This window comes from Acanthochromis polyacanthus, chromosome 12 (assembly GCF_021347895.1).
Source record: "Acanthochromis polyacanthus isolate Apoly-LR-REF ecotype Palm Island chromosome 12, KAUST_Apoly_ChrSc, whole genome shotgun sequence".
Classification (NCBI taxonomy): Eukaryota; Metazoa; Chordata; class Actinopteri; family Pomacentridae; genus Acanthochromis; species Acanthochromis polyacanthus.
This window is the reverse complement of record NC_067124.1, coordinates 21,533,028-21,552,198: the sequence shown is the minus strand read 5'-3', so window position 1 is coordinate 21,552,198 and position 19,171 is coordinate 21,533,028. Positions and strand designations below refer to the sequence as shown.

The 19,171-nt window shown below is 40.3% G+C and overlaps 4 protein-coding genes across 8 annotated transcripts in view; 3 read left to right on the top strand and 1 right to left on the bottom strand.

The window, feature by feature from the left end:
* Positions 1-3,455, top strand: part of myom3 (myomesin 3) — a 47,469-nt gene extending 44,014 nt beyond the window's left edge. Inside the window, exons 29-34 of the mRNA XM_051956522.1 lie at positions 29-134; positions 1,621-1,784; positions 1,895-1,931; positions 2,153-2,175; positions 2,289-2,344; positions 2,451-3,455. Coding sequence (XP_051812482.1) covers positions 29-134; positions 1,621-1,784; positions 1,895-1,931; positions 2,153-2,175; positions 2,289-2,344; positions 2,451-2,720 — 656 coding nt within the window. The 3' untranslated portion in view covers positions 2,721-3,455. The remainder of the gene's footprint in view (positions 1-28; positions 135-1,620; positions 1,785-1,894; positions 1,932-2,152; positions 2,176-2,288; positions 2,345-2,450) is intronic.
* A 603-nt stretch (positions 3,456-4,058) lies between these two features.
* Positions 4,059-5,288, top strand: fabp10a (fatty acid binding protein 10a, liver basic). The gene is made up of 4 exons (XM_022202387.1): positions 4,059-4,272; positions 4,436-4,608; positions 4,964-5,053; positions 5,183-5,288. Exons 1-4 carry the CDS (start codon positions 4,074-4,076, stop codon positions 5,231-5,233), a joined length of 513 nt encoding a protein of 170 aa, XP_022058079.1. The 5' UTR covers positions 4,059-4,073; the 3' UTR covers positions 5,234-5,288.
* A 532-nt stretch (positions 5,289-5,820) lies between these two features.
* Positions 5,821-11,274, top strand: srsf10a (serine and arginine rich splicing factor 10a). Of its 4 annotated transcripts, none has more exons than XM_022201151.2 (6): positions 5,821-6,041; positions 7,519-7,623; positions 8,550-8,653; positions 8,755-8,923; positions 10,176-10,226; positions 10,320-11,274. In XM_022201151.2, exons 1-6 carry the CDS (start codon positions 5,977-5,979, stop codon positions 10,591-10,593), a joined length of 768 nt encoding a protein of 255 aa, XP_022056843.1. In that variant the 5' UTR covers positions 5,821-5,976; the 3' UTR covers positions 10,594-11,274. The 4 variants fall into 4 exon arrangements, with proteins under 4 accessions (XP_022056843.1, XP_051812479.1, XP_051812477.1 ...); XM_051956519.1 differs by lacking the exon at positions 7,519-7,623 and adding an exon at positions 7,871-8,168 and having other exon boundaries at positions 5,831-6,041; positions 8,547-8,653; XM_051956518.1 differs by lacking the exon at positions 7,519-7,623 and adding an exon at positions 7,871-8,187 and having other exon boundaries at positions 5,832-6,041; positions 8,547-8,653.
* Positions 11,275-11,390: 116 nt separating this feature from the next.
* Positions 11,391-15,413, bottom strand: pnrc2 (proline-rich nuclear receptor coactivator 2). Of its 2 annotated transcripts, none has more exons than XM_022203579.2 (3): positions 15,205-15,413; positions 14,480-14,694; positions 11,391-14,240 (listed from the first exon to the last, which is right to left on the bottom strand). In XM_022203579.2, the coding sequence occupies exon 3, from the start codon at positions 14,215-14,217 to the stop codon at positions 13,747-13,749; it is 471 nt and encodes a 156-aa protein (XP_022059271.1). In that variant the 5' UTR covers positions 14,218-14,240; positions 14,480-14,694; positions 15,205-15,413; the 3' UTR covers positions 11,391-13,746. The 2 variants fall into 2 exon arrangements, with proteins under 2 accessions (XP_022059271.1, XP_051812480.1); XM_051956520.1 differs by having other exon boundaries at positions 14,480-14,698; positions 15,205-15,412.
* Positions 15,414-19,171: the final 3,758 nt, after the last annotated feature.

Here is a 19,171-nt window from a genome sequence, read left to right as displayed (position 1 = left end):
ACTAATCAAGGACCCGGCCTCTCTGCAGCATTGTCAGCCGGCCCACTGAGGATTCAGAGCACTGCTGAAGGCTTCAAGCTCTACTGCTCACTCAAATACTACATAAGCTTCCTGAAAACCAGCTGGCACTTCAAGTGAGTCCACACCTCTCTGACCTAACATTATATGTGGAGCTGCTGCCAAGGAGGAAGTATATGAATCTCACTTAATTTCCGTGGGAGAAATATCCAGCAGGAGGCCTTTGTTTTCATCTATATCCAGTGGCGTGATCACATAGTTTACTACAAGTCAAAGAGGTACAACACTGTAAATGTCACCAAAAAAACACAGTATGTTCATCATACTGTTGAGCCTCTATAACTGTCACCAGCATGAAAACTGTCTGACAGATGAGGACACACTCTAAAGCACATATACACAGCACTGACCATGAAAAGAAGCTACAACAACTGCACATGGAGACACACAAATCCCAGTAATGGACAGAGATGGATTGTAACTGAGCAAATTTACTCTACTTTGGGTTATTGGTTGAACAAAACAGGTGTCACTTCGGACTGTGGGCAACAGTGACTCACTATTTTCTCAATTTTCACAAGCCAAACAGTCAGTCAATTAACCAATTAGTAGATTAGTTAGTAATTAAAACAAATGATGGGTTGCAGCCCTGTGCAGGATTGCTAAAATTAGCGCTACACGTTTAGCTTACACAGGAAAGCATGAGGAACAACAAGCTAATGGTAGATATTAGTAAAACAGTCACAGGGAACAGCTTTCTGTATGGATTACATTTAATACTTTAAAACATTTATTGAAGTGGCATTTTCAGTGCAGGACTTGTAATGGAGTGTTTTTACACTGTGTTATTAGTGTTTTTAATAAAGTAGCTGACCACTGTATATTAATTTGCTGCATTTTTCTGTTCACTGTGACAAAGAGTGAGGCTCCTTTAGTAATTATCCAGTTTCTGATATACTTCTACTACTACAAACTGCTGAAAAATAACTTTAGATGTCACAGTAGAGTTTTGAAATTTGGAAATTGAAACACCTAATTTGTCCTACATGTGTATTATAATCTGGTAAATAAGGATTCCAAATATTTCTGTATAGTATGAAACAAGACATGTAAAATTATTCAAAACCTGATTGAGTTGGAACAGGGAACAGATTGTTTCATAAATTAAGCTTATAGCACCACCTTCTGGAACATTTTGGAATAAACGCTGCAAAAGAGAGAACAGCTGAGATAAAAGTGAGATGCAGACTGACGATGTTTCAAAACCCTGGATTTAAATGAGTGTATGAGTCCAGTTTTCTGTGTTCATTTTCTTTACTTTAATAACATTCTTTTATTGGACAAAGGAGCACTTAATGTTCCAAATCACTTGGTATTCCCTCTTTGCATTTGACCAATATTAAATACTAGGAGCAATTTAACTCTAGGTCCCAGTTTACCATCTACAGGACAAAGGCCAGTGCACTGATCAATGGCAAAAAGTAAACTGTGACCCAAGCATGAAGGATTTTGTTAAGGATCTGGCACGTGGAAATAGGGTAAGGGTAATTGTTTATCTGAGTCATACAAAACAGTATAAAAACAGTATATCTGTGCTCCTAGGGAGAAGAGGATCGACCAGGAAGGCAGGGCGAGGCCTGGCAGCAGCATGCAGGATGTCTGGATTGAAATCTTAAACCCAACGGAGAGCGATAAAGGCAAATACACCTTGGAGATGTTTGACGGCAAAGAGACACACAAACGATTTCTTGATCTGTCACAGCAAGGTGTGTTTAAATAGCCTTTTGGTTTAAGGATCTAGCCTGAACAACATCTCTGATTTGTGAGAAAACCAAGCCAATGTGGCGTTTATTGTCATTATTATTATGACTTTCAGTCTTTGCTGACATCATGGTGGAGCACCAGAGGCTGAAGTAAGTGCAGCACCACATACACCAGATGAGGCATCCAGCATGGTTTGCTGTGTCACTAACAGAAAACACTGAAGAGTCAGAGGTAACAGACTGTTTAAGACCTACACGGGGGTTGTTGTTTTACTTAAAAAAACTACTCCCTGAAAAACATCTCAACGTATTTTCGATGCCCGACACTGTACAGTGTCCTATTGATCTGACCCTTTGTTTCCATCCCTCAGGCAACTGGCCATTGCTGAGAAAAGTAAGTTGCAGGTTTTGTGTTAATCTTAAACCATATTTTTCTGTAGCAAAGATTAAAAGATTCAGCTGTGGATGCTGGCAGAGTTATTGTTGGCTTATTTTGTTTTGCTTCAGAGCGGGCCAAAGTGACAAAGGGTCTTCCTGATGTGGTGGCCATCATGGAGGGCAAGGTAACCATTGTTGGGAAATCTGCTGTAGTTAAAGCTGGTTATTTCTTGCAGATTTGATTCTCTCTGTAATCTCTCATTACAAAATTTCCTGTTCTTCTCCCTTCAGTCTCTTTGCCTGACATGCTTCATCGATGGCGAACCAGCCCCAGAGATCTTCTGGCTTCGTAACGACAGGGAGATAGTTGACCAGACTCATTTTACCATCACTAAGGAGCCAAAGTGCAGCACAATCACTGTCCACAACGTCTACATGGAGGATTCTGGAAAGTACAGCATCTATGTGCGCAACCAGTATGGATCTGAAACTGTGGATGTGACAGTGAGCGTTTACAAGCTTGGGGAGCAGCCTCCAACTAACGCCGTGGAGATGGGTTAAACTGGAGATTCTGTCAGAAATTTATATGCTGCAGTAATGTTGTGCTTTAGCTTAGAGATTCTACAAGTATAGACACTTCTTAAAACAAGACTATATAACCTGAAAGAAGAAATAACACAATCCTCCTGCCACACGAGAGCCCTACAGCCTTACTGAGTATGTACAGTGACTTTAACTTTATACCAGCTGATATGTTAGCTAATAAGCTTACATCATTAAATATTAGCTACTGGTATAGCTAACCATACACAGCTCGGTGTTAGCTCATGTCACCCTAGCAAGGCCTGTCGTTAAAGTAGCCAATGTCAGCTAACAAGATCAACCAGGTGTAAGCTATCATGCTAGCATTAGCTAGAAACAAATTATATCAGATATGACTTTATAACTGGCCTTACACACAGGCAGATTGTTGACTCAAACTCTTTTGAATCTTCTTTGTCTGTGATACTGTTCAGTTCAAATCATTCATATTTATATGGTATTAAACATAACAAAAGTCACCCCAGGGCACTTTACATGTTAAGGTCAAGACCCTAGAGTATGTTGCACTGCACCTTATCATTTACTCGCTTGTGGATACAGTGTCATTGTTTAGCAATAGCTACATAGTCTCACCTTAAGTGTTTCTGTGTGTGCACATTCAAACTGCATAACCCTCTGCTGCTGGACTGAGCTTTCGGTGAAGCAGATGTGTCATTTGTTTGTGCTTGTGCTAAATAAAGCAATTTCAAGTTCTCTCTGATGCATTACTCTTGTGAGAACTATTCTCGTTTATATTTCCGTTCTTATTCAGCGAACTTTATGATCAGCTATTAAAGAAAATCTGGTCAACAGCTTACTTTGTGGAAGATTTTGCAATGAGTAGTTATGCGTTTCGCTTTAAAAGCAAACAGTCCCAAGTGTCGTTAACCCAACTGCTGGCCTGCACTTTGTCAGGTAAATTCACATTTGTAGGTTGAAAGTTACAGGAAAGGCTGCAGATGTGCCTAAAGTTAAGATCCCATCAGGCTGTAATTAAAATACAATAACATCTCAATGTAGCATTTTCTAATGTTAATCCTGCATCCTCAAACTCCTTTGTGGAAAATGAACCTCGCAGTTAAAGATGTATTTGTGTTTCTGCTACTTCTGCATCCTGTCATTTACCACAAATAACTATGGAAAAGGTTACATGTAAGCATACATTTTACTCATGAAATACAAAATTTCTGCATATATTTTACTAAACGTACCAAAATTTTCCATTCAAATCCATCTTTGGTGGAAGCTGAGGTTTGACAAAGCAGATGTAATTGAACTCCAGGTTGTTCAAACAGCAGTTATTACTTCAGAGGAGTTTGTTACTCATTACACATGGTACTAGGACCCTTCACATATAAAAAGGTGTGGGGGGAAACCGACGTTCTCCACATTGTGTTGAGCTTCACACAGCTGTCTCAGCTTCCAGCCACCTTGGTAAAGGAGAACCCAGACCCTCTAGAAAGCATGGCCTTCAGTGGAACATGGCAAGTCTACGCTCAGGAGAACTACGAGCAGTTCCTCAAAGCCATGGGTGAGAAATGAGTTAACATGTAAAGGAAAACTAATTTGCTTGATTGATGACATTTAGACTTGGTTAACCACACGGTAGAGCATATCTTTGTAATCCAGTGTGTCATCTGTCCTTCCTTGAAAGCTTCACTGTGCATGAGAAACATACATGTTTTGTCTCCCAGAACTCCCAGACGATGTTATCAAGATGGCCAAGGACATCAAGCCTATTACTGAAATCAAGCAGACTGGTAATGATTTTGTTATCACCACCAAAACCCCTGGAAAGTCTGTGACCAACTCCTTTACCATCGGCAAAGAGGCTGATATCACCACCTTGGACGGCAAGAAGCTAAAAGTCAGTAATTCTAATTTGCCTTTTATTTTGCAAGAAACATTAGCTGTTAAACTGTTTTTAAGCACAACTATATAACTTCTATGATATATAGCCCTGTAGTGTTGAGTCGTATTCATGAACTACAGTCTCATTCACTGTGGTATTAACAGAGCAAGCGCTACTGGTAATAATTGTGACTTGTAGTTGCAGCTGCTTCTGTTTAACAAAAGTTACCTTGTCTCACTCACAATTCCATATCTGTGTTTTAATATGCTCATCTTACATATGTCAGTGTTTTCCTCAGTTTCTAAAAGACTCGTGCCTGTTTTGAGGGAATCATTAAATTGACCGTATTGTCCTCCTCTGACCTGCACAGTGCATTGTCAACATGGAAGGTGGCAAACTGGTCTGCAACACTGGCAAGTTCACCCACATCCAGGAGCTCAAAGGAGGAGAGATGATTGAGGTACAGTGCATCTTAGAACTCAATTTTGCACAAGCAGACATATCTACAACCAAACAAAATAAGCCGTACAAGCCTACTTTATGTCATGCATGCAGAGAGAAATGCTTTATTTCTCTTATCCTTTTTCAGACTCTGACCATGGGCTCAACAACTCTCATCAGGAAGAGCAAGAAGATGTAAACTTGGCAGTGAAGAAACCAATGTCTATTTAAATAAAAGTGTTGCTTAAAAAGTGCGGATTGTGTCATCTTACTAAAAATGAAATGACAAGTATGCACCGTTCTCTTTGTGACGGCTCTCACTACTGTACACCTATCATTTAGGATTAAAGATTTACAGTATGAATCACTGAAACAGATCTGTGCAAAGAAAGATTAGGGAATTTTATTGTAAATGTTAAGTATATTGTAAAACCTTCATGGTGGTGTATGAATTAACTTAATAGATATACTTATATATACATTTATACTTACATACTAATGTTCTGGGGACATTCCACAGTCCGACTGTGGAGATTAACCTCCCTTTGGGGCATAAAAATGCAAATGCCCATAACTTTAATTCTAAATTTCCAAAAGAAAACTTGGTTTAAGTTTGGTTAAGGATTAGGGTTATGGTTCAGGTAAACCTTCAGGAAATTAGTCAACGTCATGTCCTCTGAAGTCACGAAAATGGGTATGGGTATGGGTATGGGTGTGTGTGTGTGTGTGTGTGTGTGTGTGTGTGTGTGTGCGCGTGCGCGTGCGTGCATGTAAACGAGACGGTGAGTTTTCGTGGCTGTGCAGTTGTGAGCATGCGCAGAGCGAACATAATACCCCGACCACGTAGCTAGTGTCAGCTGCAGTGAGGCATAAAGGTTTGTGGAAAAATTGCCGCAATACGCGAATTCACGGCCTCCAAACTGTACCAACGGGCCGCTGAAAATGGCGAGATACCTGAGACCTCCTAACACGTCTCTTTTCGTTAGAAACATCGCCGACGAGTCCAGGTATGTTTTCATTTTAAACCCTGCTGGTGTATATGCAAGCATGGTCAAGCTAATGCTAGTTAATTAGCAAACATTAGTTTCCACCAAAATAGCGAGCTGACGTCGCCGTCACTAGTGATTCCTGTTAGCTCTGAGTTAATTAAAAAACCAAATGTAGCTTCAGTTAGCAGTTAACATTTATCAGTGGGCACGTTTCTCTGTCCGGGGTTTGCTAATATCGTCCAAACAAGCAGCTGAAAAGGCTGTAGCAGAAGATAACGTTACTCCTTCGAAAAGCAGCAGTGCCTTAATGTTGTTGGACATAAACTGTATGCTAGTGTTTTCTTTACTGCTTTATGTGAAGTACGTGTAAGCAAAACTGTGGACAGCAGGGTCTCTCTTTTTTTACTAGTCTATTTAATTAATTTATTAGTTAATTAATAATTCACTAGTTACCGTTTTTAGAAGTTGCCACGTCATATCTCCAAACACTGTATAAATATTTATATATTATTTAACATTATATGTACTTATAGCTGCTGTACATGTAAGCTAGTAGCAGGTTAGTAGTATGTGATAACACATTATTGGATCTAACAGTTAATGATCTCTAGATTTATTTATTGAGCATTTTTCAAAACCCAGAGATAAACTCAAGTAATAAAATATGTATCCAAACCAAATACAATATTGTAAAAGGTAAAAATGTTTTGAATTATCTTTGTTTTGGGCATGTGTTGCGTGTTATTTTAAGTAGTTTTCTTTCCAGTAGCCTGTAAAATGTTATATTCCAATCCAGGACACCTTGACACACTATTAATGTTTTTAAGATGTTGAAACGGACCCAGTTCACACTTTCATTAAAGAAACTACAGTGTCATTAAAATTCACCCTCATCACACATTTTTTTTCACATTTACTCCACCTGTGGTATTTAGCCATGCAGATATGTTTCAAATTTAGGTCAAGTGTTTGAAGATTTATATATTTGAAGCTTAAGCTACCACTTAATTATTATGTGAATAGCTTTTACTCAAAGAAATGGTCTCGATTATTAATATGTAGTAGTGCTTTTACATTTCACTGCTATAGTGTCCAATAGCCAAAAACACCAACAGGTGAGAGATAGCACTTTGATACATTCTTCACCAACATTTGGGGTCTAATTTTTGATTAAGAATAAAGTGTTACAGTAATAGATTTACATTGCAGTGATCTATTTTACTTTCCCGCTTTTATAAACGGACAGTGCATGCCGTTTCTGGCTTTTCTGGCTGCAATGAATGTGTGAAGTTAATGGTGGCTGGCTGGGTTTTTACTTCCACAATTCCACCTTAAATCTGAAGATGATTAAACATCCTTTGAAGTGGGAGGATAATAAGATGTGTCTGCTTTTGTTCTATGCAGTGCTGGCATTATTTATACCCTGCACACTGGACTCCAGCCAAATCCATATGATAGCCAGTAGAATAAATGTGCTTATTTCATGACACTTTAGGCCAGAGGATTTGCGACGTGAGTTTGGTCGTTATGGGCCTATTGTAGATGTCTACATTCCACTTGACTTCTATACACGGCGGCCAAGAGGATTTGCATACATTCAATATCCTTTATTCTTTTCATTTTGATTTGAAGATGCTGTGTTCGCTTAGGGATTGTAAAGCATTAAATCTGAACTTTTGGTTGCAGTGGGCTCAGTGACACTTGACCTGACATTTATGCATTCGGAGAAATAACTTTTGTTGTGTCCCCTTGCATGGGAATGTTCATGTAATTGTGTTTTTCATGTTTATTGATATCTCAAGCAATATATCTATTCCTAACCAATATTTCTTCTGTTGTTGCCTCAGAATGTTAAAGATACAGTTCTGGAGACCCCACACCAAAGAAAGTTGAAAGGCGGTTGTAGAGTAGATTCAAGCCAAAGACACCCAGGCGACAAGCAGTAGTGGAATTTGGAAAATAAAGAGAGAGCGAAAGCATGAAGATACAAAGAGGACAAAAAAGAGAGAGCACCCAGGCTTCCATTTGTCTGCCAAAGGGAGGAAAAGCAAAGTGTTTATTGGGCAAAGACAAGCAGGAAACCTCAAGTTCTTCTGCCAAGACAGTAAAGATCAAGCTGAAGGTCAAAGGTCAAGCATGTTAAAGGTAACAAGAGAAACTTTTTGTATCCTACCAAATTTGATCACCATCAGTATTGTCTTGTCTTCACAATCTGAAATCGCCAGTAGGACTATTTATTCAGATTTATGTTTCATAACTGCAGTTGCTGTGACTGAAGACGGTCCACTATAAATTGCTACACTATGCCAAACCAATCATTTATTGCAAATTTTTCAGTTTGAAATTGTTACCTGAAATAACATCATAATAATAATTTCTCACCTCACTGATCCAGTAGCTGTGTGTGTTAGGATTTGGAGCTTTCAACCTGTGTTGCAGGCTTGTTTTATTGCTTGTTGTGCATGTGTGCAGCCGTTTGTCCCACTTTCCAAATTTCAAAATAAAGTGCCTTAACAAATCCAGCATGTTTGAAGATGTCCGCGATGCAGAAGACGCTCTTCACAACCTGGACCGTAAATGGGTCTGTGGGCGCCAGATCGAGATCCAGTTTGCCCAGGGAGACCGCAAGAGTATGACGAACTGACACATAACCACCATGTAACCTCATACAGCATTATCTGAGAAATGTGGTGTATTTTTACCTAATATTTTGATCTAAATTTATTTTAAGCCCCTAACCAGATGAAAGCCAAGGAGCGCCATTCCCCTCGCAGTTTCTCCCGCTACGATGACGACCGGGACGGCCGCAGAAGACGCTCCCGGAGCCGCAGCTATGACCGCCGCAGGTCCCGAAGCCCCTCTTTTGAGCGTCGCCCTCGGAGGTCTGAGAGCCCCAGAGAGTAAGTATTTGGACACAGGACCTCTGGGGATGTCCTGTAGCACGGGGATGGTGGCAGTGAATTCTGTGGGACCTACCCAGATCAGACTTATTCTGGCACATCCCACAGATGCTCAATAAGATTTGGATCTGGGGAGTGTGGAACCTGGGTGCACATTTTAGCTCTGTTGTGTTCCCTGGGCCACTCCTGAGCAGTTTTTGTGGTGTGTCAGGTTGCATTAGTCTGCTGAGGGTCGCAACTGGCATCAGGAACTGCTGTTGCCATGGGGGGTGGGAGAGTTGAGGGGGTTCTTGACCTGCAATGTTTCGGTGGGTGGTCCATGCAAAACATCCACAGGAATGCCAAGACTCTAGGTTTCCCAGTGGAACATTGCATTATAAGAAGATCAGGGAGTTATGTGCTGCTGGATTACAATGCACAAAAATGACTGTATATTTTATTTTTAGTTTTTATGGTTCTTAGAATTTATTCATTGTTCTTTTAACTTATTATGTATGACAGTGTGTGGTGTTATGACTGTTATGAAACTGCTGTGACATTGTAATTTCTTGCAAAGGATTATTAACACTTGTGTCGTCCTGCGAATCAAAATTGACCTGCTTTAAAGTTTGAAAATGTGGGGGAAAAAATATATATATTCTCACACTGACACTTCTGGTGTCTACATTTTCAACATTTTTGGAAAATCTTTGAAGATTTTTTGGTGCAAAAGGTAGAAATGGTAAAAATGTTTCTTAAGAGCATTCACACAAAAAAAATTGACCAAAATCCAGCAAATTTCACTGGATTTTGGTCGATTTTTTTTTTTTGTGAATGTTTTTAAAGAAAATATCAGAAGTATTACTGATTTATATGTAATCACTTTAGATATTTTTAGGATTTTTTTTGGAAGACTTTTACTTGCTTTTTGAAAATATTTACAAGAATTGGCAAATCTGGGGGATTTTTTTAAAAATAAAACTTTTAAGGGGAACTTTTAAGGAATTATTGGAATTTTCTTCCTGAAGGTTTTGCAAATTTTCAGAATTTTTTTTTGCTGAATTTTTGCATTTTTTCAGACAAGGAAACAATATTTTTTGAGGATTGTAAATGAAGACAAAAGGAGGGTTAAAGTATCTATCTATGAGAACAGCACTTATTGTATTATTATTGTATTATTCTAGCACTTATTGTATTATTATTATTGTACTATTATGTCGGTGCATCCAGTTATACTGCAACTGAGTTCATTTGTTGCTTGTTCCCTCTACAGCTCGCGATCCTACAGTCGGCATCGACGGAGCAGAAGCCATGAAAATGACAAGTAGGCTAAAATGCTGAATATCTTACAGTATTTCAGTGATAGCTAATGTTTTACTGTGACCACTTTGGGCATTCGTAATGTTCATCTCACCAGGTACAAAGCTCCTACTCGTGACCACCACAGGACACACCATGAACCAGGTTCACGTAGCCATTCCGCTTCCCGTTCCCCTTCACCATCCAGATCAAGACCCAAGGGCAAGAAGAGCCAGTCCAGGTCCCACAGCCCGGCAGAAGACTTCCACCCAACCGCCAGCTCTCAGAAACAGTCTGTGGGGAGATCTCCGTCACGGTCCTACTCTAGATCCATGTCTCGGTCGCGCTCTCGCTCCAGGTCCTGGGCTGGACGCAAGTCTGGGGGCCACTGACTCGCTGCTCCTCCCAAGCGCTCTATTTGTGTGTGTCTGAGGATGTTTCTGTATAACTTTCGACTATAACTACAACGTTTTGCTCACTGCTTGCATTTATCACCTCATTAAGGAGGAATCTGTTGCCAAGGGAATAAGAGCAGCAGGAGCTGAGATTTTTTTTTTTTAACATGGTGTAGACATTTTTTTTTCTGAAATGAATCGTTGAAGCACAGTTGATACCAGATGATGTTTTTGTTTTGTACATCTGCAATGTTGGGTGCTGCAATAAAATAATAGTAGCTTTGGCTTTACCAATGATATTTTTGTATTTTGACTTAGCAGAACTTACATTCATGCCATCTGTCTCAGTCTGGTTCTAGTGTGTTATGTAAACATATCTAAAAGTTAAGCTCAAGTCCCTAACTTACCAGTATTTACTACATGGCCTGGCCTTACATGCTTGTTTTCAGCAGGCAAACAGTATACTATAATAGCTGTAATTACTGTGACAATGGATGATGTACTGAATGTAGTTAGTTGGTACCCAAGAAGATGTCCAGTATTTTGTTTGTGACAATATGTTTTCGGAGTCATTTTTCATGTATTTAGTCGAGTGAGTGAAACCAAGTCCTCTCAGTAACCTTACCTTTGTTTCACTGTTTACCTGGTATCCTTTGTCAATAAAGAAATACATTCTCACTCTGTTCTTATTTTAAATCAGCACCTAAACCGTAGTGGGACTAGACCTGCACTTAGAATAGCAATGAATGATTATAAGGCCCTAAACAGCAACACATAGTCAAGCAGACACAAAATAGGGGGGAAGGGGAAGGGATTTATTTTTCTTTTTTTGATAAAACTTTGTCATCAATTAATAGTATGCATTCTTTTACATATTTTTTTTTTAAATACCAATTCATACCAATCATAGACAGGGCACATTTCTTTATATCTGGTGACATATCAGAGGGGACAAATTCACAGCCAATTCATAAAATTTAGAACAGGGAGACTTTGCCATGCGTGACTCAATCTGGGTGACAAAGAAAAGGTTTACATGAAGAACCAATAGAAGGCAGTACTTAAACAGCACAGAGCTAAAATCAGTTCTCAGTTGGCGGAAGAACAACTGAGAGATGAGAGTGGCTCTGATGAATACATTTGGTCAAATTAGTTTTTTGCCAAAATTGCCATCCGGTGAAAACAGTCAGTTTCAGCATGAGTTTTAACTTAGGCACAATGTTTGTCAACTTAAGATTAAAAGCATCACGCTTACATACTGTAAGCACATTCAGAAACCCTTACATATGCAAGTCTCCTGAAATCAAATTGATATTTGTTGCAGTTTTACTTTGTTTGCACTCAGCATCTTTCACCCTACACTGCATAATACAAAACAATAAAAAACATGTGCAAGATCTCTGGAAAGATAACAGTGCAGGGGTACTCACAAATGCTATAGGCAGATTTTTTTAACAAAAATATTCTTCAGTATTGAAGTTAAGACATGTCCTTAGCATGTCTTATACATTCAGTGTTATTACTAAAAATACTTTTGTCAGACAGGCCTCAAACGTGGCCTGCAAATGTACATATGCTACAAGTATTTTATACATTTCAGTATTTACATGGCTCTTTAACATACTAATAAGTGCTCATAGTTTGTTTTGTCATCTTTACGCTGGCCACTAACACCTCCAATTCTGCAAAGGGAAAGCAAAAAGAGCCTCAATAGAGGATTGAATCATAAAAATAGAGAATCCATAGGAAGATAGTCAAATGCGCCTCCATCATTTCAATAGCATCCTGACCTGTAACTTACAAAATAAAGTCTGATTGCAGTGCGAGAGGGTAAACAATAGGCAGAGGCAAGGCGCATCAAGTGCTTGTTGATTATGGGATGGTCAGCTATTGAGACCTATTTTGTAAACACAAACACCAGCCTCCTGCCTCAAGTTGAGTGCCTTGAGCTACTCCACTTCAGAAACGTGCCTCAGCTCTGTCTCACCTTATGCAAGAATGCATACAGCCAACAGGACCATGTCATGTGACTTAGGAAGTGAAACGCCACAATCCCACAGCTATGTCAGGCCCTCTTCCGCATGTTGAAGCTGCTGCACTGCCCTGAAGAGGCAGAGGCTGAGGAACAACAACAGTACTGAGTGGAACAGATGAACATTTAAGCAACCCAGGGGACATCAACCCATTTACCACTTGGGCTGGCAAGGTTTAAGTGGCAGTGGCAACAGTGCCAACCACACAGATGTCCAAAATAAAAAAAAGGAAATACAGCAAAACATTGCTTTGGTTACACACAGCACTTCATACATCTTTCAACCACAACAAAAAAGGACTTGTACAAAATAATGCTATGATAGAGTGTTGCGGACCTCAGACACACCCAACTCCTATAGTGCATGTGCGCACAGCGCAGTAAAAAAGGGTACAGGAGCTGGAGGTCCAAGGCCCGTGTGCCATGGTCTCTCACTACCCTTTGTTTGAGGTTATACTTTCGACCTGTACTTATCCACTACAGCTCATCTCCAGTAAGTAGCTTTGTTCCCTGCAGAATTGCAATTGAGTGCTTTTTCCTTCTCAAACAAGGAATGTGATACATATAAGAAGAAAGGAAGAAAATTGGGCCCTTGAAAAAAAAAAAGTGCTACAAATGTGAATTTGCTTTAGCACCTGAAAGTTTAGAGGTGACCCCAAAGGATCGTTACAAATCCTACATAAATGAAAAGGCATGTCTGTCCACACAAATGGACTGTAAAAGTGATGGCAATTAACCTGACCTATACTACTCCCTTGTTTGAGCAAAAAGCACACTCAATCTGCCTCGACAGCCAACATTAAAAAGAACAAAACAAAAAATAAGTACAAAGGATATCCAGTTTGTCATTAGTCACAGAAACTAACTCTACTAAAGGCACAACCGACCAGCAAGGCTGCAAGGCTGTAATATTTTAAAACATTGGTTTTTAAAAAATGATGTTAAACATTACCAGCAAAACATTGCTGCAAATACCCACTCACCCTCAAAGGGGTCAGTCTAAAAACAGCTAAAAGTATTACAGCACTGAGGCGTTCCTGGTGGGTGGGTGCCCCAACAGAGTCCCAGTCCATGCATTGGCTTTGTTTTTTTTGAACGATCAAGTGCGAGTATCCCTCTCAGGCCTGCACCTTAAGAAGGCTCTTGAGCTGGAAGGCCATCATCTCCCTGTTGTCACAGGAGCCTATTGGGAAAGACACCCAGTGGCTGGGGGGTTTGGGCAACACGCTGGGCGAGGGTGGCTCGCTAAACTTAGGCCCTGCATAGCTCGGGCTGCCCTGGGTAGCCAGGAGCGTGCTGAGGTGACACACTGCGCCCTCCCAGTTATGATCATAGGTTGTGGCAAAACGGACAGAAGCATTCTTCTCTGCAGACGCGGCCTGCCACGCCTCTGGAGACCTGTGGTAAGCAGCGCCTTTGTCACTCCGACGGTGGCCATGGTGGTGAAGGCCGCCTGCCCCTCCTGCAGATGCTGCTGCTCCGGTCTGGTCACGGCTTCTCTGCTTAGCCCTGCCAAGGTGATGGTTCTTCTTGGGCAAAGGGCGCTCAGGGTGGGAAACTGGAATGTTGTACCTCTCTCCACCTCCCATATTGCTTCTGCACTACGTGTCACCTAAAAGACCAGAACATCATGTCTTAAATACACTGCAAATCTGGGAATGTATTGTGATCTGCTTGGGAGGTTTTCTATTTATTGGCAGGGTAAACTGCTTACCGCCCACTGCGCGCGCGCACACACACGTACGCGCGCACTACGTCTCAATAAAACAAGGACAGGGGCTACGTGCAGGAACACCAGACAGGCAGTCGCCCCTCCCCCAGACAAACCAGAGAAAAACAGCCCCAGCTCACCTCTTTGTTGTGAGAAAATCGACGAAGCAGAGATCTCTCTTCAATCTGTCACCTCCAATCGGGTCCCAGGTCCTCGAAGTAGTTTTCTGTCTACTTCTCGCTGCACTTTTATGTCCAGCAAGGTCTGAGGTTTTCATGTGCCAATGAGCGTTGTTTTCTCGTGGAACCGAGCTGAACATCAATTCACCTCGGCACACGATGCTCCAAGAAGTCGACTGCCTTGGGGAGCAAGAAAAATGTCAATTAGACGTGCAAAACAGACCAAGCCCACACATTAGCAGTGTTCCAATGCAATAAAGCACTAATGCACTGTTCCAGGAGCGCGTTTCAGAGTGCGTCATCACACAAATCAATAATCGGCAAGCAATTAGCTATTCGCCCATTCATTTCATTGTAAGAATAACATTGAGTACAAACTTTTAATGCTGGTGAAAATAACAACAGAATGTTACATAACAAAACTGCGACATGTTATCCCACTTTTGTTTGTGCAGCTCAGGCTCGGCTTTACCGCAGCTGCTTTACACTGACTTTGTGCAGGAAATATTCGATACGGAAGCAAGAATAACAAACAATATCGACCCCAGTGATTTTAATAAACGACCCCAAGTAGCAATTGGAAAATTTTGCCCCTCCATAATATGGGTCACTCTACTTTGACAGCGAACCAAAACAAAGAAACTGAACTCAATATGGCGACGAGGCATAAAAACTGCGTCTCTTACCGACTTCTTCAGGCTTGGTAGTCGAAGCCCTTCGTCCGAATAGTATATGGATAGCCTGTGAAATCCCTCGGCGGACTTTGTAGGAAGCACAGAAAGCTATATTTCCTCCAAATCCGTCACTGTCGATGTTTATGCGGTGTTATAACTGGTCGTAACACCCTCCACTTCTCCCTCCCGACTCTGAATTGCAACAAAATGGCATCTACAGCACCGATATGTAGTCCGTTCTCAGCCAGATTTGACCAATCACGAACCGAGTAGGATCTGAACCACCAATCAGAGAGGACCCAGACAGACGCATACACGCCTGTTGCCAGACGAGTGACGTCAATCGCTGACCCTCCTCTACTGTCCTTTGTTGGAACTCGGGTATTTCCTGAGAGAAGTGAGAAAATAACACAGATCATCCACTTTCGATCATTAAAACCAACACGTTTTCCAGTCATATCATAGAGGAACTTACTCGACTGATACATAAAACACCATATGACGGCTGATAGCGACGATACATGCAGCTAAATGTTATGTAATGTCAATTCCTCTCGTAAACAAAACACCACCAAACACTCCAGATTTCTTAAAGTGCTTCATGGTTTCTCTGCAGCAGTAAATAACAGCTTTTCTTTACATTTCCTGCTTACGTCGATAAAACCTGTTGTGCTGCCGTGAAACAGCTGCAACAGGCTGTAATAACACACAGCAGCTCTTGTCTGTGAGCTCAATGCCCAACCCCCATCTTATCTGTCCCAGTGACACAACAAAAGTAGTTTTACTAAAACCTATATTTAACCCCCTTATAATTTGCCAACCGGTTTAATAATTCTGAAATTGTATCTTGTGATGCATCCACTTTATAAAATTGACATGATGGGCTATTTGTTGAATTCACAGGGTTGTTGCCTTTATGCTCTAATGACGTGATTTACTACAAAGGCCTAATTCAGAATTGATGATACAAACAAGTAGCCAACAGAATAAATGTGTAGCAACAAGTCATTTAGGGTTGTTCAGTGGGAATCTGCCTTCCTCCATGTTTTGTGAAATTTACCAAGAGATCAAATGTTTTTGAGTATAATGTCAAAAAGCGCTGCATGAGACACACATCTACTAAATTTCAAACTTGAAAATCATTCGTGCAATTTTAGAAAACTGAATAAAGCACTCATAGCTAAAGCTGCTATTTCATAATTTCTAAAAAAAAATATGTAAAAATGTCCAATTATGACCTTATTATTTGCATCATTTTACCCCTGTTCTCAATTGGCTGTTGACAGTTGAGTGAAAATGTTTTTCTCTACTTTAGAAATTTAAATCCAAGATCTGAACACAACAGTGGATTTAAATTTCACTGTATTCCTAAAAGTTCCCTTACCAATTAGTGCCCAACACTTCCCTGTTTACTTTTAAAAATGCTGGTCTGAACTTATTTCCCAGAGGCTTTTAAAAGACATAGACCGTTATTCTTCCACTGGGCTTTATGGGAGTGTTCGGTTCTAAGTCTAAAGCCTACAAAACAACCAGAGTGATAGATTAACCGTTATCTAAGTCCATGGTCACCACAACTTTCCTTGTTTGAAGCATCTGGATTTTAAAAGAGTTGCACAACACAGAGTGCGTCAGCTGGTGCTCGTAGCTGAACGCCGTGGATGGACACTCCCTAAAGTTAACCAACCTTTGAAGGGGGCTGTGCCCTTCTATGTATGGAAAGTAGGTCACCGAGAGGCTTCTGTAGGTCGCACAGAACATAGGAGGTGGTTGAATCTCCATATTTGACTTGTCGCGAAGCAGCCAGTGTAAACATGTCACAGGGTGAATATACAGCAGTGTCTGAACGTGTAATGGAAAATGCAAAAGCTGCCAGGTTCATTCTTTTTCCCAAGCAGACCTGTTCACACAGATAGGCCCTCTACGTCTCTCAGTATTGATCATTTACGGCAGTTCTTGGATGTAAGTGGGAGTTTTCACATGGTTTGGAGTAGTGTGAAATGTGTGAAAAAACACCCACACAAAGCAAAGTGGGAAAGAACAGAAGCAGAAGCACATAACTCAGCAATAACCATATCAAAGAACTTATGTCACCCAAACACATTCAGATGAAACAGCTCTGTTGCAGAATACTTCTTCCTTTCCCATCTAGTCCCAAAGTACATTTTACAACACAGATATACATATACAAAATGAAACAGACAATGCTATTATAGGGTCATAAATATGTAGTATGTGGGGTACTCCATACAATAAAACTGAGAGACTTATCAGTAATTATGTATTTCAAACAGGAAATAAGAAAGTACGTTTCTCACGATGGACGACTAGATTATTACAGGACCACACCCAGTTGATAAGGTTATTGGAACATTTTGTTTTTGAGATGTCTGACCTTAAGTTGCCTTTCGATCAAGATGCATTTAAAGCAAAAAAATTTTAACCACTATAATTTGAAAACGGTGAATACATTTCCTGTGTGAGCGCTGCAGGGCTGCGAGAAAATGTGACTGGAATTTTTTTTTTCACCAACTGAGGACCTTGAGGTCAGGCTTGCTGTGTTTTGTTACGAGAAACTGAGAGTTTTAGCACCTAACTTGGAGGAAGTACACTTTGTGCTGTTGAAATGTCACATATGGCAGGCAGTTTGTAAGTCAGATACAGCATATCTAGACACAATATGTTAGACTTTTTTTGTGACTTTTTCTTTATTCAGTTCAAGAGTCTAAGGGCCGAGGGTGCCAAATGCATATTTGTGTCTTGTGCTAAACCAGACCTTAAGGTATGTACAATAATTAAGCTGTGTACAATAATTGGCGAATGTAAGGTATTTTTCAGTATCATTGCAGTGTTTTAAATGGAAAGCTATTTGACTTTGTGTTTTCATTTGCCCCATTTAATTTCCGTATTTAGAATTTAAGCCTTTCATTTAACAAGATCCAGAGTAAATAATTAAGGATTATTAAAGCAGTGAGCATGGAGTAATTCGATTTTTTGTCCGATCTGTTCGTTTATTCTTGTGTTTTTCACATCAGTGATCTGATGCTGGTCTCTGAAGGTCTGGCAATCTGGAAATGAGGAGAGGAAATTTGATTAATGGATTCAGGCGGAATCAATCCGAAGCAGCAAAGCCAGCCCTGATGTTTGTGTCCAAGGTGATTTCTAAAAGGAGATTGTGTAACAGGATGATGTAATTGAACATTTCAGGCTTCAGCATGCCCTGTTGTCTGTTGTGTTCCTGCTGCACCTGGACAGACTGAGTAGAAATCTTATTGAAGCTGCGCTGTCCGTTCCTAATCACATTTCCTGCCTTCATGGCTCTGCTCAATGTATTAGATCAGACGAGGAAAAGACTGGGACATTACATGAGAGGAGCAGTATATTTTTCTAAGAGTGGCTGTTTTATTTTTTTTCTTTAAAGTAATCCTGTACTTGAATTCTGTCTAAAAAAATGTTTCAAACTACCTATTTTTGACCTTTTTTTCTTGTCATGTAATCTGAAACATTTGTTAGTCCTAGTTAGTGATGCTGCTTTGCTGAACTTACATTCCTCTAAATTGAGATGCTAAAATGGGATGTCATTTATTTCGGAGTGCCTCAGGTATATGATTTTGCGGCCTGATTAAATTGTTATTGAACTTTTTATTATTTTACCAGAGGGACTTTGTCTAAATTAAATGACCTCAATTTCCAAGCAGACGACTTGGAGACTTTGAGTTTGTGCCTATTTAGAATCATAAACCCTACTAACTTTTAACCCAACAGTATGTTGTCCACTGTCAAAATCACTCATACTGTCCTCTAAATCAAGGTTGCCCAGCATTGCCCCCTGTTGTACTGCAAGCAGTATTACATTCTGACATACCCACTGGATGTAGTGCTTCAGTAGGCATCTATCAGTAATGGTAGGTGCAAAAAACAAAAAACACTAAAATGCTTTCAGATTTGGGGTCAAGGCTGGTTTACGTACCTCAGTAGTCTC

Coding starts and splice junctions, on each gene's coding strand:
- fabp10a (XM_022202387.1), top strand. CDS start 4,074: ATGGTACTAGGACCCTTCACATATAAAAAGGTGTGGGGGGAAACCGAC. Junction 4,609..4,963: donor TGGACGGCAAGAAGCTAAAA/GTCAGTAATTCT, acceptor TGACCTGCACAG/TGCATTGTCAACATGGAAGG. Junction 5,054..5,182: donor AAGGAGGAGAGATGATTGAG/GTACAGTGCATC, acceptor ATCCTTTTTCAG/ACTCTGACCATGGGCTCAAC.
- srsf10a (XM_022201151.2), top strand. CDS start 5,977: ATGGCGAGATACCTGAGACCTCCTAACACGTCTCTTTTCGTTAGAAAC. Junction 6,042..7,518: donor AACATCGCCGACGAGTCCAG/GTATGTTTTCAT, acceptor ATGACACTTTAG/GCCAGAGGATTTGCGACGTG. Junction 8,924..10,175: donor AGGTCTGAGAGCCCCAGAGA/GTAAGTATTTGG, acceptor TTCCCTCTACAG/CTCGCGATCCTACAGTCGGC.
- pnrc2 (XM_022203579.2), bottom strand. CDS start 14,217: ATGGGAGGTGGAGAGAGGTACAACATTCCAGTTTCCCACCCTGAGCGC.